The 24,665-nt window shown below is 40.1% G+C and overlaps 1 protein-coding gene across 7 annotated transcripts in view; it reads right to left on the bottom strand.

Annotated features, from left to right (window-relative positions):
• The window catches only part of ift80 (intraflagellar transport 80 homolog (Chlamydomonas)), a 227,487-nt gene that overhangs the window by 124,878 nt on the left and 77,944 nt on the right, over positions 1–24,665 (bottom strand). For all 7 annotated transcript variants that reach the window (XM_080185487.1, XM_080185491.1, XM_080185492.1 and 4 more), the window contains 2 exons: positions 24,563–24,652; positions 19,759–19,896 (listed from right to left, as the gene is read on the bottom strand). In XM_080185487.1, the coding sequence (XP_080041613.1) occupies positions 19,759–19,896; positions 24,563–24,652 (228 nt within the window). The remainder of the gene's footprint in view (positions 1–19,758; positions 19,897–24,562; positions 24,653–24,665) is intronic.

Raw genomic sequence — 24,665 nt, 5'->3', positions numbered from 1 at the left:
GATTGTTGTCTGATTGGGGAGTGGAGGGGGATCATTGTCTGGTTGGGGGGGGGGGGGAGGCGGGTCATAACATTCTCTGGTGAGTGGGGTGGGGAGGAGGAGACAAGTCAAATGTTCCTCTGGGGGAGGGGAGGTGGGTAGGGGAGGCCTGATGGTCACTGGTGGAGGGGCAGGGAGGTCCACTGCCACTCTGCGGGTGATCGGTGGGGGGGGTAGGGGATAGGGGAGTCGCGATCAGTCTGGGTAATGGGTTGGTGGGTGGATGAGGGGCACAGTGACGTCTGTGGGGGCATTCCTCCCAGGGTGCTTTCTCTGCTTTCTGCAGCTTGGGAGCAATCTAATACAGCTGCGCGTTTTCAATTTTTTTCTAACTGCACATGCGCAGTTCAGAGCTCCAATCATTTTGGGTGCTCTAAGCGCCACCCACAGCATGATTTGGACCTGCGATTTTTTTTCAGGGTAAGTGCTAATATGAGCGCCTGAAAGCAGATTTCCAAGTTGGATCTGAATTGCACCCAGATTCAGCACTTAGAATGAAAATGGTAAAATCAGGCCCTTAGTCTTGGCCTTTGTTAGGTCTTATTAGAATAGAAATATTTCTATTTAAAACCCTGTGTGACAACCTATATCTCTGTGTTTAATAGCTGTCCATTCATTGCAAGCAAGGAATCAAAAGAAGTCTTCTTTCAAATTTTGAGACACGGTGACAAACTATTTTTTCTTCAGAGCAGATGGAAAAAAGCCATCAAAACTAGGTAATGAAAGAACAGTATTATCCCAGAGCTTCCCTTTTTCTTTAACATTATGCTTTAAAACGCACAGTTTAAATGCATGTCATCTTTCCAAAATCTCCATGCATTCTGGTTTTGAAATGCTTCAAGTGGTTAAGTAGTTGAAATCCAGCTGCACACTCAGAAATCACCTCACAACCCAACTCCATGTGGTATTACAAGGACTTAGCAGCTATTATAGAGCGGTTTTCTTCAAGAAGGAGCCAAGACACCAAATTCAAACACAAATATACTATATGATTGATTCAACTATATCTATGGTTGGCAGCTTTTTGAAATAAACATGTAAGTGTTTGATTTAGCTAGGTTTTTAGGTGTTTGCTACTGTTTAAGGTTTTGTCAATCGAAGAATTTCATACACACAGGATCTCTTTTGAAGTCTCAACTGATTGGAGTAATTTTAATTTTGGGTGGTAGTGTAAGATTGATAATATTTCTATTGGTTGAACTTTACTTTCCTATCCAATATTCCCTTTCACTGATATCAACTGAAAAGAAAATTGCCCACAGTGAATAACTTCCGCTAATTTAAAAATATCCATTTTGCACCTTTGCCCAAAATTAAAATTATCCTCATTAGAAATGTTTAAAATGTTAGCAATGCAGACATAACAATGCTAACATAAAATAACTATGTATATACAAGTTCATTCTGAAATACAATTTGGTTGAGAAATTGCTAGCCATTTATTATTTTCCTTTTACAATTTAGCATAGCTTAACATTTACTGTAATATATTAGGTGTGCACTTTTATATTAAGTACACACTCCAACTAAGTTGCTCACAGGATTACCTAACAGTTGATAAATATATGATTTTTTTACAAGTACAAGATTGGAAAGGAGCGGGAAGAAAGCACAAAATAAAGTGAAGGATTGTGCATTTCTGGCACTTCTTTACTTTAAGCTGGAAGGAGAGTCCAGTGTAGTTGCAGGATAGGACCTGCAATGAAAGCATTACAAAATCTATTACTTTAGATATGCAGCTATCTTATCAGCACAAACAAAAATACTCCTGTTAACAACTATCGCTGAAAAACAAGACTTTGGTAAAGGACAGACTAAGTTGTTCTCCTTAGAATTCCTGCGTGAAACAGAGCTTTTAAAAAACACGGGTGCTATGCCAAATAGTATTTTCCATGGAGACTGACTTATCAATATTGTCAGGGGCTGTAAACCTCCTGTACTCATCACTAATTGTTTTCCACTGTTGCAAAGAATCTACTGGAACCAAGCAATCCAAATATATTTTAGCTTTATCTAACATGTAATCTGAATCAGCTTCATTTTGCATTTAAAACTGTAAAGTCTATGAGTTGGACCTCTTGCTGGACATCTCACTTGGAGTCTAGTCCAGGCAAGTTAACAGGGTGTACAATACCAGCTTTGTTTAATGGTAAATTAGTTTGTAATGAACAAATAATGTTTCTAAAAGTGACCATATGAGCATCGTACTCATTCATTGCACATTCCTGCCACAAAACTATTTTCCAATCAACTTAGTCTCCTAAAAAAAGCTTTGCAGAATTCCCCCATCCTCCCAAAACAAATTAACTCCAGGATATCTATTTAAACGTATACCTGCATTATTTTTGACTGTTTGTCTTTCTTGGCTTGACATTTCATAACGCCATCAGCTCAAAAACTAGCACTTTCTCCACAATATCAACTAACCCTTTCTATATTTATTTATATAGTCAAGTCAAATCCTGAATCGGATTTTCAAACAGGCGTTTGTTTTAGATATTAACTAATGTATTAACTGCTTCAACTGGGAGTTTTTGTCACTCCTCTGTGGAATGGAAGAAAAAGCCCTACTGGAGACTTAATTTTATACATTTTCTGCAATGCTTATAGCACAAATTGGATAACCTGACTCCTTTCTCACCATTTATTAATCTGTGTTATAAAAACCTGGTGCAGGATTTCTCGCTGGCTTTGAACGCCGCCATCAAGCTTGAATGGGGTTCAGAAGCCTATGCTGTGTGGGAACGGTTCACAGAGCAACCAATGTGTTCTCAGATGGCTGGCTCACTGTCCAGTTAAGTATGGTAAGGGGGCTTACGAAGCAGGTCCACTCAGAGATCGTCCAGCTCTGAAGCAGCAGCAGGATGTAATGGAAGACATAAAGGAAAGGGTTCATTTTGAGATAGAACATAGAACACTACAGCACAAACAGGCCCTTCGGCCCACAAGTAGCACCAATCATATCCATACCTACCAGGCCTATCCATAACTCTCAATCCCATTAAATCCCATGTACTCATCCAGAAGTCTCTTAAAAGACCCCAGCGAGTTTGCCTCTACCACCACCAATGGCAGCCGATTCCACTCACTCAGCACCCTCTGAGTGAAAAACTTACCCGACATTTCCTCTGTACCTGCTTCCCAGCACCTTAAACCTGTGTCCTCTCGTAGCGACCATTTCAGCCCTGGAAAACTGCCTCCAAGAATCCACCCTTTCTATACCTCTCAACATTTTATAAACCTCTATCAAGTCGCCTCTCAATCTTCCTCTCTCCAGGGAGAAGAGACCTAGCTCCCTCAACATGTCTTCATAAGGCATGCCTCCCAATCCAGGCAACATCCTTGTAAATCTCCTCTGCACCCTTTCAATAGCTTCCACATCCTTCTTGTAGTGAGGCGACCAGAACTGCGTGCAGTACTCCAAGTGGGGTCTGACAACAGTCTTATAAAGATATCCTCTCTCCAAATATTTTGTAGCTTAAATAAAACTGTGATGGATGGGGGAATCTGCAGGACAGCATACGACTATTGTTGCATCTGGGCAGGCACCTGGCACCTCCCCCAAAACCACCAAAAGACCGTCTCCAGAAACTTGGACGTGACTGGAAAATCCCAGTCAGCCTTCTATAATTGGTCTCAAGTGACCATTAACAAGCCGGATCAGCTAATTGCAGCATGTGGCTAGGTAGCTCTGCTAACCAGTGTTCCCCATCCTGCCTCTGTGTAAACAGTCCAGGGCAGGATGCAAACAGAGAATTAGCACACCAGTCAGTGGCGCCATCTTTAGCATCTGCCCACCTCTGCTTATGGGCCCAGAGTGATTTGCATATCCTCTCAATTTTCAGTGGAAACAAAGTCAGTTTGGCATCTCTTCAGAACCCAATTATTGAATAGCGTTAAAAGAAAATAAGCAACAATTATTCCTGAAATCACAGTACTGAATGTAATATTAGCCCTTTTACTTATTTTTGAAATCTTTAAAGCAGTGACTAAACCTGAGCAATTCCAGTGTCAATATTGAATGGTGTGTTTATCAATAAAGACCTGAGAATATACATGTAGGATAAAATATTTTACACATACAGTTTGTATATTTAAAGAAGTTTCTGTTTTCTGTCACTTTCAAGATTCACTTGTTGTCAGTCTTCTAAAGACCATAATGTTAGGTTTTCCAATTGCAAAAGTAATGCTATATATTTGTCTTTTGAAGATGTGAATTGTAGTTTTCAGTGTGAAACCAAATAATGCAAACCAAGGTTTCATAGAATTCCAACACAAAAACAGATTAGCCCACCCATTCCATGTTGGTGTTTATCCCCTGCGCTAACGACAATAAGCAAAAGTGAATCTACTATTTTTAAATTTATTCTTTCATGGAGTGTGGGCATTACTGGAAACGCCAGGATATACTGTTCATTACCAACTGCCCTCGAGAAGGTGGCAATAAGCTGCTTTCTTCACCTGCTGCAGATCATGTGGTGTAGGTACACCCACAATGCTGTTCGGAAGGGAATTCCAAGATTTGAAACCAGTAGTGAAAGAACGGTTATATAGTCAAGTCAGGATGGAGCATGCCTTGGAGAGGAACTTGCATCTGCCGTTCCCATGCATCTGCTACCCTTGTCCTTCTCAGTGGTAGAGGCCACTGGTTTGAAAGGTGCAGTCGAAGGAAACCGATCAAAAAACTTTAGATTCAGCATTTACCAAGGATTATCCCACCTTTCATCCTGTCAGTGTGAGGCTGACAGAAAAATGGTATCTCTTGGGGCTGGGGTTATGGACAAGCTCAATCATTAGCCACCTTGGCTGACTGTTCAGCGTTTGAAACATTTTGGTTCTCCATGTATTTCCTTACGGAGGTAAGGAGTACATTTTTTAATTCCTTAAAGAGAATTACCTCTGAGGCTTTCATAAATGGCTTCTAATTTAAGTATTGCACCCAGTGGTTAAAGGCAAGTTGCATGACTTTCTCAAACTCTATGCAAGTTTGCTCAGACAGTTTTTGGAAGTTTCAAAATTTCTGTCTATAAATCTCAGGTATTAACTTATAGTAATTGAGGAAAGCCTTTTAGGTCATTTCAATCTGAGAAGCTCTCCTTAGAAAGCCTAGCATAAATCTTGTGGGCTTTGCACTTGCAGCATCTAGATTTCTGAGAGTCATTTCATTTGTTTTGTTAGTTTTTCAAATATAATTAAAACTTTTCCTCACATCCCTCTCCTTAAGATTTGACATTGATTCAGCAAACTTTAGCAGCTCTGTATTTGCCTGAGTAGAGCGCAGGTCTTGCGGTAAATTGAATGGATTTGAGGGTAGTCTTCTTTCCTAGTTCAAGCTTTTTAAATTAAAATGCTCTTTGTTCCCTCGGTTCCTGCCTCTCTCTCTTTGAACTACCTCCTGGTCACTCTGCTTTTCTCTGCCCTGAAATTTTAGCTCTCACCTCTTTTGTTCTGGCTGTATTTTTGCTTTAGCTAGTTGGTCAATTTCCATTTCTGCACTTTTCTCTGGCTCTTCCAATTTAACTTCTAGATTGCTAGCCACTAGTTGTTGCATTTCTTGGTTTCTCAATGTCAAAGTTCTATCTCCAACATTGTCTAGTCACACTTTTCAAATCATCAGGCAATGCCTTAAAACACTTGTAAGTTATTTCACTTATAAAAAACTAGCCTCAAAAGTGAACATTTTGATTAGTATGGCATCACTATGGTACACAAAACTACAAAAGTGTTTAAATTATATTTAGGGACCAATGTATTTTTCACTTCCAATTACACTCCTTTGGCTATGGGCGCAAATGCTGGATATAAGTGGCCAAATATCTGTTACATACAGATTGGCAGAGTTGAACTGTTTCCTCTCTTTGCTCCACATCAGAGTTGGATATAATAGAGACTGAATTTAAAAGGGAGGTGATATTGTCAACTTATATATTTAACTGTATATATTTTGGTGCAAGAAAAAAAGTCAGCCAAGTTCCTCAAGTTAACAAAAGTTTATTGTGAAAAGTCATTCAGGTAAAGATGTAGAAATTAACAGAAGTTTTAAGAAGGTACAAACTTGTTCAAATACTCACTGAAGCAAAAATAACACACACAATCCTCCCCCATTTCCTTCTCCAAGCATGCAAAACAAAAAGCCTTGAATGTCAGATATTAAAAGTTAGGCCAAATAACAAAGCTAAAGAAAAAAAATTCATTTAGTATCCAGATGTTTGTTCACAGCTTAAGAGTCCCAGTCCACAATTCCTGCTGCTTCTTGGTGTTTCTCCACTGATTTAGAATTTGCCTTTAAAACCTCTTGGCTTGCAGCAATCAGGTCTTCTGATGGGTCTTTCAAGTCATAAACAGCTCAGTTTTGATGAGTGAGGTTTCGGGAGAGAGAGAAATAGAGCAACATTTTGCCTTTGTGGTAGTCTCTCTCTAACAATTGAAAAATCCAAGTACCTTTTCGTCCATGGTGGTATAGTGGTTAGCACTGCTGCCTCACAGAGCCAAGGACCCAGGTTCAATTCCTAGCTTGGGTCACTGTGTGTGTGTGTGTGTGTGTGTGTGTGTGTGTGTGTGTGTGTGTGTGTGTGTGGAATTTGCACATTCTCCCCATGTCTGCATGGGTTTCCTCTGGGTACTCCGGTTTCCTTCCACAGTCCAAATATGTACAGGTTTGGTGACTTTGGCGTGCTAAATTCTCCCACAGTGTATCTGAATATGCGCCTGAGTGTGGTGACTAGAAGATTTTCACAGTAACTTCATTGCAGTGTTAATGTAAATCCACTCGTGACTAATAAATAAACTTTACTTTAAGAACTAGGCTGCTTGACCTCTCTCTGAGAGCTCCACAGACTCTTCATAAAATGCAGCCTGTATTCTTCACAAATGCAACATGGTAGTTGCTGTAGCCAGGGTCCCTTGCTTAGCAAAAGTCCTCTCCTCAAACTGTTCAACACATATTTATGTCCAACCAATTATGCTATAAATTAATATTTTATACTACACATCTTCAACCCAGGCTGAGATGTGGGGAAGCTGGCAAAATGTGGTGGGGAGCTGGTAGGTGGCATGCCAGTCATTTTATCAGCTGTTGGGGGCCCTGAGCCCTGCAGGCTTTTGGGGAGAAAAAGAGGCTCCTCTTTTTAGTCCATGGACGGAATTCCTCAGCAGTAATGAGCACCCTTCTACAAAGGCACTGCTGGTCCTCCATGACCCCATCAACCATCCTAAACCCTGTTACAGGGGTTAGCCTGCCTCATTTAGACTACTGTTCAACTTTCTAAATGCAAAAAAAGTTCCAAGCAAACTTGACGTAATCCGTCCTCATAATTTAACACTTTAAGCTTTTGGTATCATTCTGGCAAGTCTATGGCATTGCATGCCAGATCAATATATCTTTCCTTGACATTCAGTGCTCAAAACAGGATGCCATACACCACATGCACCAGCCAAGATTTAAGTAGAACTGAAACAGCATTTTCTTACGTTTGCTTTCCAACTCCCTCAAGATAAAAACCAACATTCCATGACCTTTTTTGTACCTGTTCCTTTAGTGAATTGTGTACATTGCTGTAAATATCTGATTACATAATTATGTGTTTCAGAGATATAACTTTTTGTTGTAGGAATATAACTTTTTGGTTGGAGTTTGAAGTGTTAAATACAAATTAAATGGAAACATCTGACTGAGAAACTGATAAACAACACTGAAGGAAGTGAAATTCAAACAGATCTAGGGTAAATACAGTTCAACAAGTTCAATTAATAAGTTCAGGGTTGAAAGGGAGAAAACTTAAACAATGGATGACCTATCTTTGAACTTTAGGCAAGGACAGGATGGCTATCGTTATATTAATAGGAATTTTGATACAAGCAGCTAACAACAACTCTGGGAATAAGTGAGTTTCTTGGTAAAACAAGGGAGTACAGGGAAAGGGCTGTTAACTCCCCTAGAGACATAAATGATTCATATCGATCTTGGATTCAAATGTTTAGTTTTGAAGCTAAGAGTTAATTCATATAAATTTCTCTTTGGAACATCTCTGGATTGCCACATTGCCATTGAGATGGGTTGCAGGGAACTACTCTTTTATGTTGCTTTATCCCTGTGTCTTGCCCACAGAAACAAGCAATTCAGTTTGAAAGCAGACATAGGTAGTTGCAGCTTTAGATGTCATATACTTTGTAGCTCAGAGTCAAAGGACCAAAAGCAATAAATGTTAGCTAAACTAAATGTTAGCAGATAAAATACTAACTTTATTGTTTAATGCCCGGGTGGGAGCTTGAGTTCAATTTAGAGACAAATTGGAGGATCTGGTTAGCTTGGAGCAAAAACTAAAAAGCCACAGTAAACCGCAAGTGAAAAACAAGCATGTCCAGCTTGAAATCAGGCAGAGAGAAAAACAGTCTGCCAGGAATTGTGACTCAGTTATGGATTTGGAGACTCGAGCTATTAAAAAACAAGGGTGCTTTCACTTTTCTATTTAATCTACTTTGCAGGCACTGAGAGGGTAGCTCAAGCTGAAAAATCCCAGATCTTACAAAGAAGCTTTGGAAATGTTTGAAGTTCATACCAAGAAAGTGCACCATCTTCAAAAACCTAATAAGTAACCAAAAACTTTCTGGGAATTACAATGGGGAAGGAAGATTCAACTGAATATTTTAGTCTAAAGTATATGTGGTTCTGTTTTATTATGCTTTTTGATGTAAGGTGCAAGTAATTACCTATGACAGTTTTTTTTAAGTGAGATTGGCTTTACTGGATTCTTGGTGAATGTGAGAATGAATTTTTCAAGTATTTTTGGCAAATATTGTATTATTCTATAAAGAAGGCAGCGTGCCTGTATGCACATGTGTAAATTATTTAATTAAGCTGGGCAAAGATTAACGGATACTATTTGTCTGGAAGAGTTGATGGAAGAGAGCAGTGGTCCTAAATGCATGCATTTCTAATGAAGCTACAGTTAAGTAGTTTCATAAGTAGATAAAAATTTGCATTAGGAGATAGATCAAGCTTTATTTTTCTGCTGTTATATTTCAAAGCAGAAGAAATATAGTTTGCAACAGTTTCATAAGCAAATAAGGGAAGTTATTAAACTGTATTTGATCCAAAAGTGTGGTGATGGGGAAAGCGTCAAAACTTTTCCAAAAGGGTGACACAGCAGTTAGCACTGCTGCCTCACAGCGCAAAGAACCTGGGTTTAATTCTGGATTTGGGTGAATTTAATGATGCTAAAAAAGTGCTGGTGAACAATGGAATCAAACACACAAGGAAAAAAAGGATGTGTAAGGAGAGATGGTAAGCTGATTTGGGGTTGACTAGAAACAGCTCTGAACTGGGAGAAAACTGCTGTTTAAATCAGCCTTCCAGGCAAGCCAGAAATATCTTGGATCGCAAAAAACAATCTTGTTTCTGAAGGTTCCTTGCATTTCCACAGAAGAGTGAAAGAGTGTGACAGAGGTCGTGCAGTATAGTTTGCTTTGCCTTGGGTGAAATTGCTGGATTTTTATTGTTAAACATCTATCAGGGAGTGTTGCCTGGAAGGTATTTACTTGTGATTTTAACTAAGTAGGGATCCAAGACCAATCTTAGCTGTGATCTTGTGTGCTCAAATATAATTTGCAACAGTTTCTCTTGTTAATAAGCCTTTTACTTTTAAAATTCCAAAAGTGTTACTGGACTTCTTGCTCGAGATCAATACCTCTGTTTTCGTTTTCAAATACAATATGAAGGGTATGGCCCATAAGTCAAGGTTCCCTCTGAGATTTGGTTAGCTCGGCAATTAACATCTGTTGTGGTCATAACAATAGTAAAAATCATTTGTTTGAACCATGGAATTTTGTGATTCCATTCTTTCAGTAAATAATGTGGATTTTGAATTTGTAGTTAAAAATCTCTATGGAGATATAAGAACATGTATGTTGTTTTTTTCACAACGACTCATCTATCACTTAAGAAATTCTGATTTGTCTTCTTGGAACCGAAAGGGACCTCATACATTCCCAAACTCATTATTTTGCTTGCTCAACCATCTATGTTCCTTGCCACTCCTGTCTACACAACATATTTCCTGTGTTGTTTGCAAATTTGGATATACAACTCTCTGGGTTAGAAACTGGTATATATGGTTTCAGTGTCCATTTTTCAGGCACAAAACACATGCAAAGCATATCAATTTAGCAGTGAAATGGCCTGTACCTAATTTGTGCAGATCACAGTCCCATTGCCAAATTTGCAGGGCCCATTTATTAGGCATTTCAGACAGATGTCAAACAGGCTTGAGATGCTTTAAATATGTAAATTAGGAATTGTCATGTCTAGTACAGGCATGAAAATACTACAAATTTTTACAGCTATGTTTTAAAATAGATACAACAACTGTTAGGATGGTTGGCAACATATTACATGACTGGCAATACTGGCTCCAGACAGACCTGAAACTCAAGCAAATAACTATTTAAAATATGGACACTGACAGTCACTTATTAAATTCACTAGTCCTTTTGTTAAGGATGAACTGTCAACAGAACAAAGGTTATACCCAGCCCACCATGCCACTTATCAAAAGAGACATCAAAACACAATGTCCTTTTCAGATAGGCATTCAAAAGGGTAACATAAATGGAATGGGTCATTCAATTACAAAAACCTTGGCTCTCTCAAAACTCTATAAAATGTGGAAGGTTTTAACATAGGACATATATTAGCCCAACCCACCACCTTTATTAGAAGGATGACTTTGTAACCATCAAGACAGCAAAGTCTGCTCCTGTTTCTTTTTAAAAATAACAGAAGCAGAAGCAATATCCAAGCCATCAAGCTAGTTGCAAAGACAATTATGCAGCCATGGTAATGTACTTTGAAGGTGGAGAAGTGGGAGAAGGACTCTCCTCCTCCTCCTCTCCACCCGCCCGCCGCACCACCTCCCCCCCCCCCCCCCCCCCCCCCCCCAACACACACACGTGTTCCAACTTCACATTCATCTGAGCGCTGACGTACTGGCAATTCAAATTCAAGCATCATCACAGCTTACTGAGAACCTCTGCTTTTGCAAGAACTTCACTCCACCTAAAACATTTGTCTATTGAAGAAATTACCGGCCTGTTATGAAATTGAATAAAATATTTCCTGATTGTAATATAATTTATCCTTCATTTGTGTTTAGTTTTTGTGAATGTGACAGTGATCGTAAGATGTCACATTAAACTTCTAGCCATGTGTTTGAGAATAAATAATCTTTTTTATCTTCATAATAGTGTGCTGCCAGAAATCATCTAAATTGGGATAAATTCCAGCAACATTCACACCTTTCACCGCTGACAAATAGTGACAGCAGTGTGTACCATGTACAAGATGTTCTGTAGGAACTTACCAAGATTCCTTAGGCAGCATCTTCAAAACCCATGACCACTAGCATCTAGAAGGACAAAAACAGCAGATACTGGAAACAGCAGCACCTGGAGGTGCTTAGTCATTCATCATCCTGACCTGGAAATATATTGCCATTCCTTCACAGTTGCTGAGCAAAATCTTGGAATTCCCTCCCTAACAGCACTATGGATGCACCTGTACCTCGGACTGCAGCAGTTCAAAAAGGTAACCACCGTCACCTTTTGAAGGACAACTAGGAATGGCCGAGCCAACACCAACATCCTGTAAATAAATGAAAAATCTCTCCGAAGATAAGAAAACACACTAACCTCTTACATCAAAACACTTTGATCAAGGACATAAATTCTGTATGTGGCAGAACTAATGCTTGCTAATGGACTCCTTTCATGAATTGATCTTCTCACTGGTCCTGCCACATCTGGGATTCTTCAGTGACCCTTATATTCAATGTTTATGATTTTCCCCCACCCCACCAAAAAAAAAGTTTAGGCAGTGTTAGAAACATTTTCTTGTTTGCATTTGGGTTCAAACTTAACTTAGGCAGACATCATGAAAATGAAATATTTGGGTGATTTATGCTGAAGTGAAAAATCAAATCAATTTGGTTGAACCCTGCAAACTTTATATTGTATATTGCAAGTACAAAATTGTTTTCCATGATGTACTGACCAAATTGCGTCAATATAAATCAGAAGAAGAGGAGACGGTGGCTTCAATTATTTTATAACTGACACAGTTGAACCACTGAATACCTACAGTGCAGAAGGAGACAATTCAGCCCACCGAGCTGACAACTATCAGAGAAACTTTTGAGGTGGACAGCTTCCATGTCCACCTGGAGGGGCAAAGCTTGATCAAGGATAGTCAGCATGGCTTCATCAGAGGGATATCATGACTAACACATTTGATTAAATTTTGAGGTGATCAGGTGTGTAGACAGGCTAGCGCAATCAATGTATTTTATATGGATTTCAGCAAAGCCTTTGATAAGGCGGTGACTTGTAAAGAAAAATTCACATGGGATACAGGGTAATTTGATAAAGTGGATTCAAAATTGGCTCAGTTGTAGTGAGATATTAAGGGGTTAACATTGCATGCAACTAAGAACTTTTGAGTTGATTTCAAAATGACAAGCTTAAGACATCTGTGATTAATGAATTTACCGTTTAACAGTTCTCTTTCTTTCAACATAATGAAATTAGGACCTTAGATATGGTTAACCTGACTAGAACAAAGGGTGTCTTGTGATTAACTATATTGTATCAGATCACATGTGATCATAAGGATTGTAAAAGCTACATAAAGGAGGGCTGTCCCATTGTTCGGCACGCCTTCGCTACCTGACTTCCAGCACTGAATGGAAGTTATGTAGCAAAGGTTTGCCAGCTTGCATATGTAAGAATAAAGAACTTTTGAATCAGACAGTGGATGGTGTTTACCTTTGTATCAAGAATGGAAGAGTCTTGCGAAAAACGAACTTAACAGTAGGAGACAGAAGCTGATGACAGAAGGCTGCTTTAGTGACTGGAAGCCAGTGTCTAGAAGCATACCATAGGGATATGTTCTGCTCCCTATTATTTGTCATTTATATAAGTGACATTGATGACTCTGTGAGAGGGTAGGATTAGTAAGTTTGCAGATGACACAAAGATTGGATCGGTGGTTAACACTGAGGCGAATGTCTTGGGCAATGGGAAGCTATAGACGGAATGGGTAGATAAGTGGCAGATGGAATTTAAGCTTGTATAATGAGAGGTGATACACTTTAGAACAAGCAATTTGACAAGAAAGTACTCAATGAATGGTAGGAAACTAGGAAGTTCTGTGGGAACCTGACATGGTCTGCGCTGTACGATTCTAACTCAATTGTGAACTTGTTGTCAGTTTTGCTCATTCAGATAGAGAGCAGCAATCTGAAAGAAACATGAAGGTTGACTCCACAATCCAAGGGGAAGACATACGTAAAAGGGGATACAGATCAGAGTAAGGGTACAACATTTTAGCCTCAATTCTCTGACCATATTCCTAGCAACTGCAGACTTAGCCATTATCTTTTACTAATTTTCACTGTCTTTGTTTAATTGCTAGAACTATCAAGATGGATCTCCAAGAAAGGGAAATACACATTTTATTAAAGTCTAGTAAAATAGTAAATCAAGCAAACATAAAATGTGTAGGGTTAAGGACTGCAGCTAATTAACTCATATTACACATTCCCTGGTAATGATGTCACTGAAAGCAAACAGGGACAGTGTTTTACTTCCCAAAGTTATCAATAAACTTTGGGATGTGACAAACAAGGAACGCAGATAAAAATTGCTGTCCAGGAGAGAATTAACATACTCACAATATTTAGCAATAGTAACTAGACTTTTGAGGTTATAATTTTGAACCCCAATAGACTGAGAGGATAGCAACAAATACTTTTGTTGTGTGTTTCTCAAAGAAGCAATATATTGTGATTGCTGTAAAACTTAATTCGCAAAATTTATTTCTCTATCATTAGAATAAACAAGTATAATTTAAGGATCACCATACTGTGTTACAAAAGTATATTAAGGGTTAATAGTTTGGCAGAATTTCCATGTGTTTCGCATGGTTGGCACTTTCAGGCCAAATATCTACTGTCAGACAAAGTATCTGGTATGGATGATAGGTTGCACTCTCAGACGCATGTTTGCCTTGTCTGTGAAGGTAATGATTTAATGGTTTAGAAACTAATGACTCTGCCAGAGGCCTGGCTGGGCCCCATTGTGTCTGAGGCTGTCATTTATCTATTCTCCATGTCTGTGGTGGCTGGGGAATATGACGAGAGGTAATGGGAGAAGAGGAGAAGGGAAACCACAATATTTCATACTGGAAAGATTCCACCCTGGCGATTTCTAAACAAAGTTCAGTGAAACAGAAGACGGTTGTCAATTTTTTCCAAACTCCAACAATTTGTGGATTGAATCCATACATGCAGCAACAATAATAGTAGTGATAAGATTGGCACTTTTCTAATAGCTTTCTGTTTTTTAAAAAAATAGTACTAGTTCTGTCATCCAGAAAAGTAATGCATTTCAAACTGCTGAAAGCTTTTATTTTTAAATCTATAAATATTTAATATAAAGGAAAAAATCGTAATTGTAGAATATGAATTTAAATCTTTCAAAAAAAGGTTCAGTTCTCTAATAGTATATTTGTTGCAAAGCTATGACAGCAAAAACAAACTTGGCTTAATTCACTTTTTACAATGAACAGGCAAAAGCATTGATTAGTAGTAGAAATCATATTTACAATCTTGCAACAGTCTTAAATCTAACCCTCAAACCCTGGAGCTCAAAATACTGCACCAATGTCTGGGGAGAACATTTGTTGCTACTGCTGACTCAGGCATCTCTTTGTTTCTTTTCAAAGCTGTCCAACAATTCCCTACCTCCTCTCCCCCCATGTCTGCTGTTTCTCCAACATTTTATTCCTGGTCAAATCTTCAATGGTACAACTGACAGATTCTTTCTTTTCCAGTCATTAACATGACTTCAGTTTTACACTAACTAGTACAGCTTTAAAGTCTTTAAGAAGCTTGCAAATATCAAATAATGTGAGACCTCAATATCAATGTTAAATTACCACAGTAAAGATCAAAGATTAATATTCTCCATACTACCTGCGAATACAATATAATGACAGCAGGTCTACTGCTAGTGGACAAACATTACTCCACAGCTGTTTCCAAACCAGTTGAAACTATGCCGCCATCAAGATCCTCAAAAGAAAGTTTCTAAATCCAAAACAAGCCTCAAAAATCTTCCCTAAACTGAGTTTGCCAACAGCACTGTTGCAAATGATATGTTCTTTGTCTCCTACAATTCCTCGAGTTATTCAAGTAATAGGATATGGTACTGGGTGTATCATGTTTCAATGTGGAATCAGTTATTTCTAGAATTTATGACATAAACAGAATAAAATTGTCTGGGTACTTTATGTTCAAAGGAAAATTATGTTCATCTGAATTGATATGTAACCTTAAACTTTATAACAAGGCTATTTGTCCAGTGTTCTTTTTAATTTTTATTTGGCTCTATAAATGCTTGATTGGAAGTAGACTCGTTAAAAACATTTGAATTAGAATTTTCAGTAAAAGAAAATCCTAAGCACCAAGACTGGGCAGCATGGTGGCATAGTAATTAGCATGGCTGCCTCTCAACGCTAAGGACCCAGGTTCAATTCTGGCTTCGGATCACCGTCTGTGTGGAGTCTGCAGGTTCACCCAATGCCTCTGTAAGTTTCCTCCAGGTGTTCCGGTTTTCTCCCACACTCCAAAGATGTGTGGCTTAGGTTGATTGGCTATGATAAATTGACCCTAGTGTCAGGGGGATTAGCAGGGTAAATGATTAGAGTTATGAGAATTGGGCCTAGATGAGATTGGTACAGACTCGATGGGCCAAATGGCCTCCTTCTGCACCGCAGGGGTTCTATGATTGGAGGGCTATATTTAAGGCATCAATATTTATACAATCCTATCAGACTAAAGATTATCTTATTGAAGATAATAGATGCTAAAGAGTAGAAAATGAAGCAGAAACCGGTTACATTAATTCCTTGCACATTTTTCTGGCAATCCAATTATTCGCTGCTACTTCAACCAGATGTTGAAAGTACTTGACTGAAGACAGTATTATTCATATGTTGTGTTCCCTGCCATTGCCCCTAAAATTGTTCTGTATGTAACTCATGGCAGCATATAACATGCATCATTGAAAAGAAATATGCAAAATTCTGCTATCTTTAATATAGAAATATTAAAAGTAAAATTGTTGCAGGAGCTGTTCCAAAGTACTGTGCTCATCTTTTAAGCAGTAAAAGATATGGGGACACCAAAACAGCAGAAATGTGTCCGGTTAGAGCCGAGTCCATTAGGTAGAAAATCTACCTTGCTATACCTTAGCTGACAAGTACAGCAATATACTTACCTAGTTTATCTATTCACATAGCAGACTGTTATTTCAAATTAATAAATTGTACATTCCATTTCCATTTTGTGGTTCTTCACTTGCACAAAGAGCCAAGTATCTGGAGTGTAAGCCTAGCTCCTTAGCATATACTAACAGAGTGAGGTTTTGTGGCCACGCTTGCCCCAAGGCCAGAAAATCTGACCCAAGTTCAACAGGCCTTTGCATGGTTCATGTCCTGCCCACTACAATTTCTGTGGCAGGCAAGATGGGAAAATTCCACCCATAACCTTCTAGTTTGTCTAAATCTTGAAATAGTTTTTTTTAAAAAAAGTATTCATTCACAGGATGTGGGTGTTATTGGGTGGGCTGGCATTTGTTGTCCACCCCTAACTTCCCATGAAAGTGGTGTTGTCTTTTTCAACTGCTGCAGTCCAAGTGGTGTACTTATCCCCACAATGCTGTTCAAAAAAGGGGTTCCAGGATTTTGACCCAGTGACAGTGAAGGAATGGCAATATATTTGCAATTCTGGATGGTTTGTGGATTGGAGGGGAATTTGCAGGTAGTGATCTTCCCATACATCTGCTGACCTTGATCTTCTACGTGGTAGAGATCGCAAGTTGGGAAGGTGCTGTCAAACAGGCCTTGGTGAGTTGCAGCGCATCTTCTTATGCTTATGGTGGTGGATGGAGTACCAATCAAACAGGCTGCTTTGTCCTGGACAGTGTCAAGCTGCTTGAACGTTGTAGGAGCAACACTCACCCAGCCAAGAGGACAGTATTCAATCACACTTCTAGCTTTTGTCTTGTAGATCATGGATAGGTTTTGGTGGAACCAGTAGACATTTACATGCTATAGAATTCCCAGTTTCTGATTTGTTTTTGTAGCTTTGTTATTTATATGGCTACTCCTGTACAACTTCTAGTCAATGGTAATCCACAGGATGTTGGTTATGAGGGATTCAATGACAGTAATGCTATTAAATGTCAGGGGGAGATGGTGAGATTTTCTCTTATTGGAGATGATCATTGGTTGGCACTTCTGTGGCAGAAATGTAACTTGTCTGGCACAAAGTATTACTTTATATGTGTCAATGGAATTACATCAATAATGGTGACCAAAACAATCATCCTCGATTGTTGTAAAAACCTTTCTGATTCACTAACGCACTTCAGAAAGGAATATCTGTCATCTTTAACTGGTCTCTCTTATATGTGACTGCAGAACCACAATAACGTGGTGGGCTCTTAACTGACCTCTGCAATGCACCAGCAAATCATTCAGTCCAAGGGCAATTAAGGATGGATAGTAAATGCTGGCTTTGACAGCGATGGCCACATCCCAAAGGATTTTTAAAAAGTCACCCTAGAAGAGGCATCAGCCATTTGATGGAAAGATACAGTAGGTTAGTAGTTATAGAACAAAGAAAATTACAGCACAGGCCCTCCAAGCCTGCGCCGACTATGTTGCCCGACTGATCTAAAACCCCCTACTGTTCCGGGGTTCATATCCCTTCATTCTATTCACGTATCTGTCCAGACGCCCCTTAAACATCACTATAATATCTGCCTCCACTACTCCTCTGTCAGCGAGTTCCAGGCACCCATCACCCTCTGTGTAAAAAAAACTTGCGTCATACATCTCCTTTAAATCATTCCCCCTCACACCTTAAACCTATGTCCCCTAGTAATTGATTCTTCCACCCTGGGAAAAAGCTTCTGACTATCTATTCTGTCCATGTCCCTTATAATGTTGTAGACTTATATCAAGTTGCCCCTTAACCTCTATCATTCCAGTAAGAACAAACAGAGTTTCTCCAACCTCTCCTCATAGCTAATGTCCTTCATACCAGGCAATATCCTGGTAAATCTTTTCTGTACCCTCTCCAAAGCCTCCATATCTTTCTGATAGTCTGGCAAGCAGAATTGAGCACTATATTCCAAGTGAGGCCTAACTAAGGTTCTATAAAGCTGCAATTATGGCGCAGGAACACCAATACATCTGAATTTGTGCAATTAGTTGGAAAAACTCTATCGGTTCACAAATGTACTTCAAAAGAACCTACTCCTGCTAGGTCTGGTGTAGGTGACTCAAGTTTTCCTTTATGTGCTTGACTCTTTATAGCAATAAATATGGCTTTGCAGTGTCACCCACAGAGTAAACAAGAAGATTTGCAATTCTACAGAAGTCAGGAGATCAAATGAAATATTGTAACAACATCCTTGAACAAAACATTTACCATCAACCTTGACGGATTAAAAACTAGTGACTGACTGCATGAAGTTGATGAACGACAGCTGAAGACATTTGAGGAACAGGTTCAGCAAATAGAAAAAAATGTCAAGAGCAGAAACTACAGTAATAACAACCAGCTGTAACTCATTCAATGCGAGGGTATTTCATATGTTAAACTTCCATAAAACACTACTTTCTTCTATTAGTTTTTGGAACAATACATAAACATCTTTAGACAGTTAAGAACAACACTTCTGTTCTGTCATTCCAAAAGTTAAGGACTGCTTGTCCATCTCTTCAATAAAGTTAGAAGAATAAACCAGTCTAGATCAGCATTTCTAAACAACTTCGCAGCACAGAAATTTATACTCATTTGATAGGAGTTCAAAACTAAGAAGCATTACAAGTCAATGTACAGTAACTAATGTTGTTATACTGCCATTTTTGTGTCAATGTGGAGGGATTTCTGCTCCACTAGACCTTCTGGGAATGTTTTAAACTTAGTACAAAACCTTCTTAATTTTTAAAAAAGCAACGCTGTCGATATTAAAAATGTGATACATGGAGAATCAACATCTGCAGACGTGTGTGAGCCAATGAGTTCAGTGAAAGATTATTTCAGTCTGCTGGCTACATACTATACTTCAGAGATACTGGCTTCTGATTGCCATTACAATGCATCTCATTACTTCTTCTTTAAAGAGAACATACAATCTCAGTTTAAGAAAAAGAGGTGCTTCTCAGAAAAAAATATACAGCTATGGTTTGCTCCTCCAACGGATCACTACAATCAGGCTCAGGTTATGAAGAGATAAAGCCGTCCAAGCTTCCCCTTCTTCATCATTACCCACTGAGCATTTATGATAGCCCACAAGTGGATATTGGATGAAGACTGGATAAGGCTTGGTTATAATCTGCAAACATTGTCGAAGTTCCTACATGAAGAACAAAAGGCAGGATGTAGCAGATAAAGTAACATCTCTGCAACAGCACCATTGGAAAGAGCAGACACTTCCCAGGAGAAAAAAGCAAGAGAAAATTGTTGAGAAACAAAATAAGTTAGGGTCCACATGTATTAAATCTTTAAGTAATGCTGAATAATCATGATGAGACAGCATCAATAACGATTGTTTGTTAGTCTATTAAATTTAAACACAAGGATAAAAACTTACCCCAGTTTTATCACATAGACGAAGGGTGTTGAATGATCCAACAGCAAATAGCTGCCCATCAGGTGCCCAAGCCACAGATGTTATAGGATAGTCATGCGTCTGGGCGCTATACAACAAACGTCCATAACTGTCCCACACCTACACGTATCCACAAAAAAATTTCAAAAATGCTTTCAGCAAATAATGTAAATTTATTTTTCTGTATGATTTGACAAGAAGGTTCAACTTTAACAATATTCATCCCTTAATTTACATACTGGGTGAAATTCTAATGCCTTCCCCTGGGGCAAACATAAGAACATAAGAAACAGGAGCAGGAGTAGGCCATCTAGCCCCTCGAGCCTGCCCCGCCATTCAATAAGATCATGGCTGATCTGTCGTGTCTCAGTTCCACATTCCCACCCTCTCCCCATAACCCTTAATCCCCTTGCCTATCAAAAACCTATCAACCCACGTCTTAAATATATTTAGCGAGGCAACCTCCACCACTTCAACGGGCAGAGAATTCCAGAGATTCACCACCCTTTGAGTGAAGAAGTTCCTCCTCAACTCTGTTCTAAACCGCCCCCCCCTTTATCTTGAGGCTGTGCCCTCTAGTCCTACTGTCCTTTCTGAGCGGGAAGAGCCTCTCCACCTCTATCCTATCCATCCCATTCATCATCTCATATGTCGCAATGAGATCTCCCCTCCTTCTTCTAAACTCTAACGAGTACAAGCCTAGTTTATTCAGCCTCTCCTCATAGTTCAACCCCCTCAACTCTGGTATCAGCCTAGTAAACCTCCTCTGCACTCCCTCCAAGGCCAAAATATCCTTGCGTAAGTGCGGCGACCAAAACTGCACACAGTACTCCAGCTGCGGCCTCACCAGTGCCCTGTACAGTTGCAGCAAGACCTCCCTACTTTTATATTCAATCCCCCTCGCTATGAAGGCCAGCATCCCATTCGCCTTCCTGACCACCTGCTGCACCTGCAGGCTGGGTTTTTGCAACTCATGCACAAGGGCCCCGAGGTCCCTCTGCACCGTTGCATGTTGCAGTTTTTCGCCATGTAAGTAACAGTCCTTCCTACCATTATTCCGACCAAAGTGGACAACTTCACACTAGCCAACATTAAATTCCATTTGCCAGTTCCTGGCCCATTCACCCAGCCTATCTAGATCCTTCTGCAGACTCTCCACACCCTCCGCACAATTTGCTGTTCCACCAATCTTGGTGTCATCAGCAAATTTCGACACCATACACTCGGTTCCCTCCTCCAGATCATCTATATAAATGGTAAATAGCTGAGGCCCCAGCACCGACCCCTGGGGCACTCCACTAGTCACCAACCGCCAATCCGAATAGCACCCATTGACCCCCACTCTCTGCCTCCTATTTGACAGCCAATCCCCTATCCACGCTAACACCCTACCCCCAACTCCATGCCCCCGACCTTCTGTAATAACCTCTTGTGCGGCACCTTATCAAACGCCTTCTGAAAATCAAGAAACACCACATCCACCGGCTCTCCTCTATCCACCGCCCTAGACACATCCTCATAGAACTCCAATAAATTCGTCAGACACGACTTCCCCTTAACAAAACCGTGCTGCGTCTGCTCTATCAAACAATTCTCCTCAAGATGCCTTGCTATTTTCTCCTTGATCACGGATTCTAACATTTTACCTACAACAGATGTTAAACTAACCGGCCTATAATTCCTGCCTTTTGCCTGCCACCCTTCTTAAACAACAAATCTCCTTGCAGGAGAACATTTAACCAAGTGGGAGGGTAGCAGATGGGTCTACACTGCCATCTCACCTCTGCCCAACCAAGTACCAGGAAAGAAACTTTGTACATAGCCTTCCCATCCCTCTGCCAATTAAAGCTCTTAGGTGGACACTTAAGGGCCTCATCCTGCCACCATTTTAGCATTCAATCAGCAACAAGGAGGGTGACATCAGTCAGGTAACCTGAAAAGTGAACTAGCTCCCAAGGAGGTGGGTTCCTTGATGAAAGGCATTTAGTGACTTATTGCAGGACCTGCATTGGGAAGGAGGGTCCACTCTGAGGGCCAACCCATTGCCATTCTTTCAAACTTCCTGAACCTACCTTCAGCCAGCAACCTCTCCTCATGACCAGCATTCTGGTATCATTTATCTGGCCTGGAGTTGTCTGGCAATCCTCTGCCTCTGGTGGGTGCATTAATGACAACTGCCATCATTCCCATTGGTGCTGCCTGCAATGCATAGTTGCCAGCCTCTCATTGGCTGGCAACTTGCGGAAGGGGCTAGAGCTTCAGGTTCCCCTCTCCCGCAAGGAAGCTTGATCCTGGGGAAAGCATCCTGCTGTCCACTCAAGTGCCTAATCCAGCAGGTCTTTCCAAAAGAAAGTGATGCATTGGCTCTCAAATCCCCAACACTTACAGAATTTGCTGGTCCCGTTGCAGTGAAGAGAGATTTGGTTGCACACCAAATACTTCGTCTTTGCTTGTATCAGTTGCGGGGCATGAATGACTGGAAAATTCTGGCCCATATGCCTTGACAGATCTCCCCCACATCTTTATAAACATAATTCCTACTCTGATAATTTCAGTGCACAACTTTGGGGTGGTGCGGTGGCAGAGTGGTTAGCACTGCTACTTCATAGCGCCAGGGACACGGGTTCAATTCCTGGTTTGTATCACTATCTGTGTGGAGTTTACACATTCTTCCGATGCCTGCATGGGTTTGCTCCGGTTTTCCTCCACAGTCCAAAGATGTGTGGGTTAGGTGCACTGGTGATGCTAAATTGCCCCTTAGTGACAGGGGGGCTAAATAGGGTAAATGCATGAGGTTATGGGAATAGGGCCTCAGTGGAATTATGATTGGTGCAGACTTGATGGGCCAAATGGCCTCCTTCTGCACTGGAGGATTCTACAATATATATAGAGAAAGCACCTTTCACGACCTCAGGACATGTCAATATGCTTTCAGCCAATGAAATATTTTTGAAGTGTCATTCATCTCTGGAAAATAGTAATGTGATAATGACTTTGTTTTAATTATGTTGATTTGAGGAATAAATATTGGCCATGGGACATCTTCCAATGGGATCCTTTACATCTATTTGAGAGCACATACAGAGCCTTGGTGTGTTTTGCCTTCTTTGAAGCTTCCCTCCTGCAACCTTTCGCCCCTCCATCAATCAAGTTAACTTTTATTTTTCTCCCCTCAGGTACCTTAACCCTATCTTTATTCCATCATCTTTCTGCTTTTATTTCTGTTCTGTATTCTCCATTTGGCACAGAAATTATCTGTCATTGCCGCTTTATGAGCTGTAACCCCAACTGCACCATCCTACTCTCTCTTTCTGAAGATCTCACCCACTTCTTCAATCTTCTGCTCCATGGCTCAGCCTACCCATTAGCACCCTCTATGCCACGGCCACCAGGCCATCAATGATTTCCTCTGCACTTCCTATCAAAACCTTCAGCTCACTTATAAACATTGACCTTGATATCCATAAGTTCATTGTGGTATCTTGACTGACTGAAATTGGACTCGTGGTTGATAGCCTCTTGCTTATTACCAAAGCCCTCCTCCCTATTTAGATATTAAACCACCTACATAAACAAAACCTTCAGTCTTTATCATCAGATCACACTGGACTGTCTCACTTCTACTTTGAGCACTTTGACCTATTGTGCCCTACTGTACCCTGAGCTCCACTGGGTTTTTCCCAAAAATACCCTCTCTTTCGTCTTCTTTCAACCTCTATACCGTGACTGCTCATTCTCAGACATTTTAATATTCATCTCAGCTCCGATCCTCTGTCTTCCCAATACTTCTCTCCCATTTAAATTTAAATTACTTATACTCTTGCCTTCCACCCTGTCCCAAACATTCCTTCTTCTGCAGGCTATTTACTCCTGTTGGGCTTGAACAATGACCAGAAAATTTTTGATCACTTCCTTATATTCCTCACCACCTGCATCCATGTACACTCTTTCAACTTTATTTCTTTTTGTATCTACTCCATGAGAAAACCATCCCTACTGCACTCTGGAACTTCCAAAGGTCCAGTCTTTGCAATTACCATCATACCTCTGCAGCTTTTGATTTCCATAATCCTTCCTTCACTTCCACCTTCAATATCCTCAACACCATAAATACCTTCACTATATCAGGTCTTTGTTTTGCTTTCCTTCCTTACATTCAAGAGGTACAAACCTCATGCATAACTTGCATGATCTATTGTCAGAAGTGATTCATTCCATCAAGCTCTTTAGGATCTGTTCACTTCTACCAGAAACTGTCCACAAAGAATTATCCTGGAGGGTGACAATCCAAAATTCATTTTGATACTACTGATTGTCTCCTTAGATCTCACTCCCTCCATCCTTACTTTCCACAAATGTGAAAAAGCTCTGGAATTTCTTCTGTCATCAAGATAAAACCCACTTATTCAACTGCCCCTAATGTTTCCATTATTCTCCCTTACATAGAACGCAACTTGCAATTATATAGCACTTTTAATGCGGTAAACCATCACTAGCCACTTCAAAGGCGTTATTACTAAAGTAGAAAACAGAGGTTGAGAGGCAGAGCAGTTTAAGGAGAGCAGCTAGAGGAATGGCCACCAATTTTGGAGCAATTAAAACTAGGAATGTGCAACAGGCCAAAATTGGAAGAGCACAGATAGCTCAGGCAGCTGTAGGATTGGAGGAAGTGACAGAGGTAGGGAGGAGTGAGGTTGTGGGGAGATTTGGAAAGCATTCTACATTAGCTCTGAATCCCCATTCAATAAGGGAATCATTAGGTCAGAGAATTTGCCAGAATACAAACCTTGTATTTACAATCCTCACCACCGGAAAGGATGAGATCATTCACAGCATTCCAGTCTACCTTCAGAATGACTCCATCATGTGCTTTCCACTGTGAAGATAAA

Source organism: Carcharhinus amblyrhynchos, chromosome 3, assembly GCF_965287045.1.
Source record: "Carcharhinus amblyrhynchos chromosome 3, sCarAmb.v2.hapA, whole genome shotgun sequence".
NCBI classification, from domain to species: Eukaryota; Metazoa; Chordata; class Chondrichthyes; order Carcharhiniformes; family Carcharhinidae; genus Carcharhinus; species Carcharhinus amblyrhynchos.
This window is presented reverse-complemented; position numbering and strand designations above follow the sequence as displayed.